The 10,376-nt window shown below is 48.0% G+C and overlaps 1 protein-coding gene across 1 annotated transcript; it reads right to left on the bottom strand.

The window, feature by feature from the left end:
* Positions 1-1,382: 1,382 nt before the first annotated feature.
* On the bottom strand, positions 1,383-9,170 carry LOC119402583 (endochitinase-like). Its single transcript, XM_037669723.2, has 3 exons — positions 8,964-9,170; positions 5,605-5,687; positions 1,383-2,868 (listed from the first exon to the last, which is right to left on the bottom strand). The coding sequence occupies exons 1-3, from the start codon at positions 9,168-9,170 to the stop codon at positions 1,383-1,385; spliced, it is 1,776 nt and encodes a 591-aa protein (XP_037525651.1).
* Between the last annotated feature and the right edge of the window lie 1,206 nt (positions 9,171-10,376).

Raw genomic sequence — 10,376 nt, 5'->3', positions numbered from 1 at the left:
ACTAGGTTACGACAGGATACCAATGAATTTAGTGGCCTAACGTTTGATCGCACAGTGAAGTTGCTACACGACTACGAGCTGCCATGGGAGTCTACTTGAAACCCCAGCTCACCATGCGCCTACATCGGAACAGTCAGACACTGCGCAGCACCATTCATCCAAACTGACCGCACAGTGCTGAATGACGTCGAAGCTGACGGCCTTAATCTCTGTCAAGTGCAAACTCACAAGGTAACACAGCAGGACACACAAACTGCGTACTGCACTACACGCCTCCCTTAAACGTTTGACACTCACATCCGCTCCGCAGCTTCAAACGCCTACCTGAGATTCGAACTGCACGTCGCAATGGAACACGTTCAAGACGCTTGTCGAGAAGAACGCCGGAGCGTCGCGCTCGGGGCTGCGCGGGCGACATCTATAGATAGGTTTGAGGTAGGCCACATACGAGCATGCGCGGCCCCTATGACGCGCTTGCGTTGCATTTTATTTTCTTGTTTGTCGCCGCGGCTACATCAACTGTTGTGGCCGTCAGAAGCGCTGTTGGTGATGTAGCACCGAAGAAAAAATGGTTGCGCACGATATACCTGCGACAGCCTGCCGGAATGATGACACCCTAAACTGAACATAACCTTGCCGCATTGTATAATAGCGCAAGAAACACACAGGGACACAGGCAAAAGAGACGACACAGTCTCTCTTGCCTGTGTTTCTTGCGCTATTCTACAATGCATTCGCACCAACTAGCTCGGCTTTCTTTACTACTTGCCGCTTGCATCGGGAGCTAAAGCGGGCGATTCCCCGCGGTTTCTTTTCCTTTCTTTTTTCCTAACTCTGAGTACAAGATGGTCCGACGCAGCTTTTAACGGCGTAGCTCTTTAATGTCGAGGTTATTCTCCATGGAGAGCTCGCAGTTCCTAGCGGGTATCCACCACGGAAATAGGACAAGCCCGACTGCTCACCACTGGTCCACTAAAAATGAAGTCCGCGGGCAAAAGCGTATGTGCTACGGGGAAAGAAAGAAAGAAAGAAAGAAAGAAAGAAAGAAAGAAAGAAAGAAAGAAAGAAAGAAGAAAGAAAGAAGAAAGAAAGAAAGAAAGAAAGAGTCTTCGTGGAAGACATTTAGTTGGGTGAGCAGGAGGAAAATGCGTACGGCCTCGTTGCAGACCATGGCTAGCAATGTGATGCCACCAGCTCCGCTGTTTAGCCAGCCTTCGTGACGTTAAGTCAGTGAAGCTGCGAATAATCTTTTTGCCTCCATGACGTTTGCCTATCGTGGGTGCTGGGATAATATATACGAGTCAGTGCCCATCTTGAGTAGGCTACCGTTTTCTTCAAGGCTTCCTGTTGTCTTGGTTCAAAAGTACAGATGAGATTCGGCATCATTTATTATGGCCGGACCCAAATTCGCGACGACGCTTCCATTCTCGGTCGTGCCATCCCGAGATGGCCTTGACGTAGGGAAATGCGTCGCCACAGAGGCCGCGAAAGTCGTCCAGCGACACGTCCCAGATGCCGAGGCACGCCGCCCGGTGCTTGTAGAGCACCATCCGCAGCAGGCGCTGCACGTTGCTGACGTCCAGGTAGCCCACCCACTGGTCGTCGCGAGCCACGTACGAGGCGAACGTGCCTTTCTCGGCGGTGGGCCACGTCTCGTTGCAGAACTCGTAGTAGGCCAGCACACCGGGCTGCCGGGTGAACGGTCCGGGCTTGCCAGGCCCGGACGCGGCGGCGTGGATCTCGTGGCGACCCGGGTTGAGAAGCGTGTAGCTCCTGGCGCTTACAGACAGCACGAAGCAGAACTTGCGGAACAGCGGCACGTTGCCTGCCCCGACCAGAGAGTGGCGCGTCTGGAGGACGTCGTTGAGAGGATCCGGAAACGAGGTCAGCCTGGCTACTCGGTCGCTGTCGCCGTCACGCAACACCCAGTTGCCGATGGCGAGGAACCGGTCCACGTGACGAGCCAGTTCGGCGACGTTGAAGTACGCCTGGCGAATCTCCTCGTTGTTGGGCAGTGCGACGAACAGCTCCGCCCTGGAGTCCAGGGATTCGCGAAGGGCGGTGACGACGACCAGCAGCTTCCTCCTGAACCACGAAGCCCTGTCACTAGCGTCCTCTTGCCGCTCCGCGGGCATCTTCCACTGGAGCACGACGCCGTCGTATTCGTACTCGCGGAGCCACGACGCGACGTTTCGCGCAAACGTTAAGACGTCTGGCCTGCTCTTGGACATGTGACGGAAGGCATTCGAGTCGTTTATGTCCTCACCGATAGCCGCCATCACTCTCACGTGCCGGTAGCGGCTCTTCAGCTTCGCAAACTTTATAAAGCCACCTCTCTCGACGTCAAACACGTGGTCTTTCGCCACGAGCTGGAAATCTTCGCCGACTCCCACCGAGGCGTAGATTATGTGGCTGCAGTATGGCACAGGAATGTGTCCCGTACGAAACGACATAGGTTCGCCTCGCTTGTAGCTCGTGTGATTGAAGTAGCAGACGACATTGTAAGACGGGCTGGTGTCAACGTCGAAGCTCAATGTCTCCTCTGTAGTCGTTACCGCGTACGATGGCGTTTGGTCGGTGGCCTCCGTGCTCAAGGTGGTCACTACGTAGTCACTAGTCGTAGACGGAACTGTACTACTTGTGGCCTCGGAAATAGAGGTCGTGCTTGCATATTCTGTCGTTTCATTGGTCGTTGGAACCGTCCATTCTGAACTCGCATCGTCCTTTCTTTGCCTTGTCGAGGTTCTGAATGTAGTAGTAGTAATCATCTGATTGTCAATTTCTCCTTTGTCAAATGAGGACGTGCTTTTACGTGTATGAGTAGTTCTGGCTCTGTGAATTGGATGCTTAGCGACCTTGAAATCTTCACTGAAAAGAAACCGAAGATTAGCCTTAGCTTTACGTAGTACTACGAACTGTTCGACTGTTCTACTCAACGTGGAGGTGTGAGCTATCTGCTTGTAGTGCCTTTGCTTTGATGTGCATTCAAAACAGATACATTTAATACAGAAATAGACGAAGAACAATGTAAAAACAACAAACGATATGGTATCGCTGTGCATAGCCATGCACACATTTGCCAAGAACACACCGTTTGTTTGTTTTTGCCGATGCTGTGTGCGCGTGTGTGTTTGTTGTTGTAGTCACAGCCGCCACCGCTCAAAACAGCAATATGTGTTTGCACTTTTCATCAAAATTCTTTGCCACCTCTACGCCGTGTGCTAAACAGCATCGCTGGTCATCCACCTTCATAGAGTGGAGTGACTCATAAATTATATATTTTTTTGCACTATATCTTGCTGCCTTATCCCAATGTATACTAACGCGTGATAACGTTTAGTAGTGCTTCCACTGGGGCTAGTTGGTATGGCATTGCGAAGTGAAACGATGCGCTGCATAGATGAACTTAGACGAAAGACAGGAGAACATGAAACGGAGGGTCCGTTTCATGTTCGCAAGGTCCTTGTCCGTTTCATGTTCTTCTGTCTTTCGTCTAAGTTCATCTATGCAGCGCATCGTTTCACTTCATAACGCGTGAGTCCCGTGTGTCCCGCTGCATTCATCTTGTTACCTTATCCAATGGGCATTACATAGGGATTGGATGCACGTGCATTCATTATACATTAGTTAAAGATCGCAGACTGCCGATAAGCCAGTTGTGATATTGACCCCGGTACATTGTTTATGTGAGGTCCTTGTCTGTGGAGAAAGAAATAGGAAATGCAGACATCGAAATACGTCTCATCTGCATTCCTCATCAAAACAAGTTCAGCTTAAAGGGGCCTTGCGACACTTTTCCAAGTAACAATCGAATGTCTTCACTGAAGGAGTTCACTGCCTCACGAATCAAACGCCACAAAAATTTTTAGAATCCGTCAGGTACGAGCTGAGTTGGAGAGATCTGTCGCACGCTGTAGTTGCTTCCTCTCTTCTCTCGTCCCGACGAGCGCGCTGGAAGCTAAGCAGGGAGGGATGGCACGGGGGAAAGAAGTTACGTCATGCGCGCTTCGTGACCTTGAGCCCTTTATTTATTTATTTTTTGTCGAAAGCGCGGCTTACTCTCACTGTGATCGCGAGCGAGCGCGTGGGCACGTGGTGGCTTCCCGCGGCGGCCACGGTAACTGCAGCTCACGATGCTCAAAAACAGCCAATGGCCGTGAATTTGGGTATATGGCGCGGTCATTTGGGTATATGACATCACTTGACGAGAGAAAAGGGAACGATTTCTAGCTGACTTTGCGAATTAATTGTAAAATTCCAGGAAGCGTGATGTTCTCAGGAGCCTCGACTACCGATCGGCAGCGTTTTCTGACCTTGCTGAAAAAGTGTTCCAGGGCCCCTTTAAAACGAAGCGCTGTATGCTTTTCAGAAAATTTCACTTTAACTTCATGAGCAGGATAGAGCTCAAGAACTTTCAATGCCGTCCTTCTTCCGTTTCTTTCAAGCTCAGCGCATCGCATAAGAAAGGTATAAGAAAATATTGTTGTATATTGTTGAAAATATTTACAGATAGTGCTTGTTCCCACCCCGTGTCTCGTTTATGGTGTTTGACGTCTTAAAGGAACTGCTATGAGAGCCGTGGTAGTGAAGGACTCGGGAGAATTTTGACCACCTGCAGTTCTTTAACGTGCACTGGCACCGCACAGTAGAAGGGCCTTCAGCTATTCGCCTCCATCCGAGTGAGACCGGCATCGCAACCACTGGGCTACCGCGGCAGCGGTAGCCTAGTGGTTACCACTTCGGTCCAAGAGGGGAAAAGAATGTTATAACACGAGAGCTGGTTTGCCTAGGGTAAACTGATACAGATTCTCAGCTGCGCTAATCGCTATACCACCGACGTCCGAATTTTCAACGCACCGAACACGTTGTCTTTATGCTGAAACATCAAATGTAATGCAAAGCACGTGGTAAGAATGTACCCTGCAAATAAATTAATATCGTCGTAATAACAGCGAACTAATCCCGCAAGATTCGAGTCACGTTTTTTTTAGGACTGTGGGCGGATTGCACGAATGTGAAGGATATTTGAAACGCTACCCATTGCGTCCGAAGTTTTTTTTTTTTTTAAGGCGAAAGCCTTCGATGCCTCATCAAAAACGAAAATTGAACGTCGGCGTCAGTGTCCCGCGGCATCAACACGAATGATACAAAAAAAGTGACGGGATGACATCAGCATATGACGTCATCATGACGTTTCAGATGGCCAAAATGTCATTGTGACGTCATGTAACGTCACTATGACGTCACATGACGTGATGTCACATGATGACGCCATCACATGACATAGTCGCGTGGGGAAAGCTGGGCCGATCACGGAGGCAGTGCAAAACCACGTTAGTTGCAGAGAGCTTTAGCGGGGGGCCGTGGCAGGTTCAATACATGGACTGAGAAGAAAAAGAAGAAGACGGCCGTCGCCTTCGAGTCGTCATAAGCGAATGCATGAGGGACCCTACGAGCTTTTGTTTGCATCAGTTTAGCAAGCAAGAAACATTCGGGTGTCGTGTTTTACGTCCCTGCAGTGCATGTATCGGCGATACGTGCTGTGTAAGGGGTGCGGCATACTGAAGAAAAGGAAGGCTGGCAAACATGAGAAGCGTGTCTCACCCGACATCGCGCTCCGTGGGGGGATGCGTGGTGCGACCATTGTCGCTGCCGGACCGTCCCGAGCCGCTGGAGACGTCCAGTGCCTTGAACCGCAAGAAAAGTGCGTGTGCGTTAAGCATGCAACTTAAAGCTGTGTGGTTGGGCCAGTCCTTACGGATGCATATGTACACTTTCAGTGCAAAAGTGAACAGAAACAACACTAATACTGGTCAAAGATGCAAAGATGATTCAGCGTCGTCCTTCCTCAGTACTTCGCTTGCATTTTTGTGGAGCAAGTCAACAGTGCTCTCTTCAGTGGCCAAAGTCTTTTAACTCACTGTCCGTGCATAGTCGCATTGAAGACGCGCCTGCTGACAGCTAGACGATCGCCGAGTTTTCACTCGTCGTAGATTGCGCTAGTAAAACGCTTTATTGAAATATTTTATAACTCAATTTAGATATGTTAAAGACAGGGCGCGCAAACACGGAAACAAGAGAGAAGTGAAGGCACCACAAAAGTGCCACAAACTTCTCTTGTGTCCGTGTTTGCACGCCCACGTAGTACCAACTCGTTAGCTCTCTGTTATTCTAACCTTAATTTGGACGTGTATAGACTTGGCTGTTGCTTGTGGAGTGTGCCGCCTTGCCTTTACCACTTAGTACTAAGCGCTGTAGAAGAACGTCGCAGTAAAATGAAAATAAAACATTTAATAACTCGCGAGGAAGAAGCAGTGCTTCAGTCCGCAGAAGCCCGCGATACACTCCACGAGCGTTCCGCGAGCGCAAGCTGCACAACGCGAGGGATCGATCTGCGCAACCCGCTATCACGGGCTGTCGCATCGCACGCGTCAAAAACCCTGTGCGTTTCTTCTAGAAAAAAATTTGGCAGATCCTACGTACCGATGTTATGCGAAGCTAGCGCAGGAAAGTGACTGTCCCGCAGTTTTTCACATTGCGCGAAACGTTACGGAGTGACGCTAGAGAAATGTGCAAACGATATACACACACAGATTTTGTTTTATTTTTTATTTTATTTTTTTGACAGAGTTTGTCTACTGTATTTAGTTGTTCCTGTGTCGTTCTTGATCTCATGCGTCTTCTTTAAAATGGATGCTTTGGCTATTCTGTATGCCCACTCCTGTATGAGCCTTCGGTTTACAGTAATAATAAGTAAATAAAAGTCGCACATGTGTTATTAACCAGTCGTTTACAGTTGCTTAACGATGCCAACAGCAACATAGGTGTTACCAGACGCAGTAAGCTGATATGCAGGGCTTATAATCTTCAATACTGGATAGCGCGAATTCGAATAGGACAACGAAGGAACACAGATGCACAGGACAGGCGCTACTTTCAACTAAGCCTTATCTTAGTTTATATATCTAGAGAAGCTTTCAAAAAGCTTCTCTAGATATATGCACAGTCGAGTGGCACACGTAGGCGCACTGCACGTACATTACAGTCACAGTTGCAGTTAGAGTTGCGTTGCAGTTGTTATGCTTATACTTATCCGTTATGACGGAGAACAAACGCACGTTTCACGAACCCGTGTGCATGTGTGGAAGGGGTTCTTGGCAGTTCTTGAACAAGGTCATCATCACCGCCATCAGTGAGCATAGGCAGCTGGACAGGACTTATCGGATCCGTTCGTGATCGCGGCTACGGTCTAACTGTAGTGAAATGCGAGGTATAGTAGAGCTGGTGGAAACCGCGGATGGGTTTTACGAAGAAATGATCTATGATGCTTCCTATCCTGGACGTGGCACCGAGTTCTTTTGATCCAAGCCGTCTTTCATGCCGTCTAAGAACCAGACGTTGTTGGGTTTTGATAAATCAATGCTAAATTCACCGGTAATCATAGGGTACATGGTCCTTTCGGCAGAGTTATTGTAGGAAGCATTGGCCCCGGTTTTTGCGTAATCCACGTGGTCGACGTTGAGGACCACGTGGACGAGTGGATGGTACCCAGCATCTTCCAGGGGTGCTCTGTCGTCAGCTCACTAACTTTCCTTGCGTCGGCCGCTGTGGTGTATTGGTTACGGCGCGGCTGCTGACCCGAAGGTCGGGGGTTCGATCCCAGCCGTGGCGGTCGCATTTCGATAGAGCTGAAATGCTAGACGCCCGTGTATTGTGCGATGTCAGTGTACCTTAAGGAATACCAGATGGTCAAAATTTCTGGAGCCCATCACTACGGCGTCTCTCATAATCATATCCTGGTTTTGGGACGCAAAACCCCAACAATTACTATTATTATCCCTTTCTTTCCGTGTCAGTGTGTATGTACGCGGTTACTGCGTTGACTGAGACTCTGTTATCACCTGTGGCACATACCCGCATAACATGAACTCTGGTATGCGGGTATGTGCCACACGTGACCGAGGGAACGGGTTTCATGACTTACGCGACAGGTATTTTGCGTTATTCATGTCATCACCAGTGAATCGTGTTCGTCATACACTCATCGTATGCTATGCAAATTTTGGTATATTACAACCTATGGAGACGACCAGGAGAGTGCCCAGACGTAGGCGGATAGATAGATAGATAGATAGATAGATAGATAGATAGATAGATAGATAGATAGATAGATAGATAGATAGATAGATAGATAGATAGATAGATAGATAGATAGATAGATAGATAGATAGATAGATAGATAGATAGATAGATAGATAGATAGATAGATAGATAGATAGATAGATAGATAGATAGATAGATAGATAGATAGATAGATAGATAGATAGATAGATAGATAGATAGATAGATAGATAGATAGATAGATAGATAGATAGATAGATAGATAGATAGATAGATAGATAGATAGATAGATAGATAGATAGATAGATAGATAGATAGATAGATAGATAGATAGATAGATAGATAGATAGATAGATAGATAGATAGATAGATAGATAGATAGATAGATAGATATGCCCAAAGTGCCTGAGATTCCCTAAGAAATGCTTCCCTTTTAAATACGCCACTATCATTCTAATAGGCACTGTGTGGCAGAAAGTTCAGGTCTCTTATTCCACAGATTTCGCATGGATATACACTGCCTACATGTGAACATGCTGTCAGGACTGTGATTTGTTTATAGGCAATCTGTGGGAAATGTCTGTTTATACTTTAAAGGAAGCAACGTTCGCATGTTCGTAGAGATTTCATGGACTTATTACTTCACATCTTTGCCTTCTGCACTGAAAAACTCTGGGCGCCCTTGTCAGTCATGCGCGACCATTGAAGTTTGTTCACACACTTCTGCATACGCGGTCGCACTTGTTCATGTATCTGCAATTCTCTTGTCCGAGCATACCTTGGCGCATCGAAGCATCAACTCCTTCGACATTCTCACCCGGAGAATGGAAAGCATTGCTCACCTTCTCCGTGTATTGCTCCTGGAAGGGCTCACGCACGGCCAGCGCCCACAGCAGCGCAGCCAGCACGACAGCATTGAAGAGGAAAGCCACCGTGTACACCAGCCTGGTGCGCAGAGACGCTCCCCTCTCGCGAACAGCCGCCGCGGCTGCAGCGCCCTTGGCGGCGCGTCGAAAGCCACGAGGCCCGGTGGCACGCTCGACTGGCATCTCTCGCTGAACAATGATTATATGCCTTGAGCTGGCCGAGTTTAAATCAGCTTGTATCTAGTGCAAAAGGTGACAAAGAAGAAAGCTGGCCGAGTTTGCATAGTCTTGTATCTAACGGTGCAAAAGGTGACAAAGACTGGACTTAAAGGGTGCAGACACCAATTTTCGAAGCTGACTTTACTGCGACATACAGACCTCCTGTACACGGAGAGGACTCTAAGCAAGTGCACGAAAGAAGGGAACTTTGAGGGCTCGTTTCTTTGTCTGACACGACCTGAATGAAAATCAACAGACAACGAAGCAGCCAAGGAAGGCATATGGGGCGTTAATTGTACTATTTTAACTGTATCGTTGTAATTAGGATATAAATGTGAAGAAAGCAATGTGGACGAAAAGACAACTTGCCACTGGCAGGAACCGAACCTGCAACCTTCGGATAACGCACTCGATTCTTCCCAGTTATATAATAATTACTTCAATACAGCTAAAAGAGTACAAAGAACAGCCCCTATATCTTCACTGTCTGTTGGTTTTCGTTAAGGTTCTGAGCAAGCGTGAAGCTTAATAAATGCTGATACTTTAGTTTGACAAAGTTTGATGACGTGAATTTTCGCATGGCTCACATACTGACATCGACACTAGCATGACGTCAGGCTACAGTATCAACTATTGTGGCTTCACGCGACAGTATGGCTAGTTGTGATGACCTCCGGTACCAAAACATACAAAACGGTGCGTCATCAACAGAGCCGCGCAGAGGAACGGCCGTGGAAACGTCACGATATCTTGCTCGAGCACGTGACGAGAAGGTCATACCGTGTCGTGACGTCAGGGCACATTAGGAACCGAAATTAGCTTTTGAGAAGACGTAATTAATTTTTAGGGCACGCGCACGCTTACCAGTACATCCTCGGGGCTCTCGATGGCATGACTCTTCATTCGAGGCAAAAAACAACGATAACTGATAATTTTCGTGTCAATAGCCCTTTAACTTTCAATTATTACGACGCTCACAAATTGTGCGCATTAGACGTTGTTCCCCAATAACGGATGTGCACATTCAACGTATGCTTGATAATGCAACACTTAGGCGGCCAGTAGTGACCATCGGCCATCGTTCAACGATTGGCACTGGCAAAGGGGCCCGCACTCACTCTGACAAGTGCAGTGTAGTGGCGGGTACAAACAGGTGCAGAACCGTATGTC

The sequence above is a fragment of the Rhipicephalus sanguineus genome, chromosome 8 (assembly GCF_013339695.2).
Source record: "Rhipicephalus sanguineus isolate Rsan-2018 chromosome 8, BIME_Rsan_1.4, whole genome shotgun sequence".
NCBI lineage: Eukaryota > Metazoa > Arthropoda > Arachnida > Ixodida > Ixodidae > Rhipicephalus > Rhipicephalus sanguineus.
Note: the sequence above shows the minus strand (reverse complement) of the source record. Positions and strands in the feature narration are given on the sequence as shown.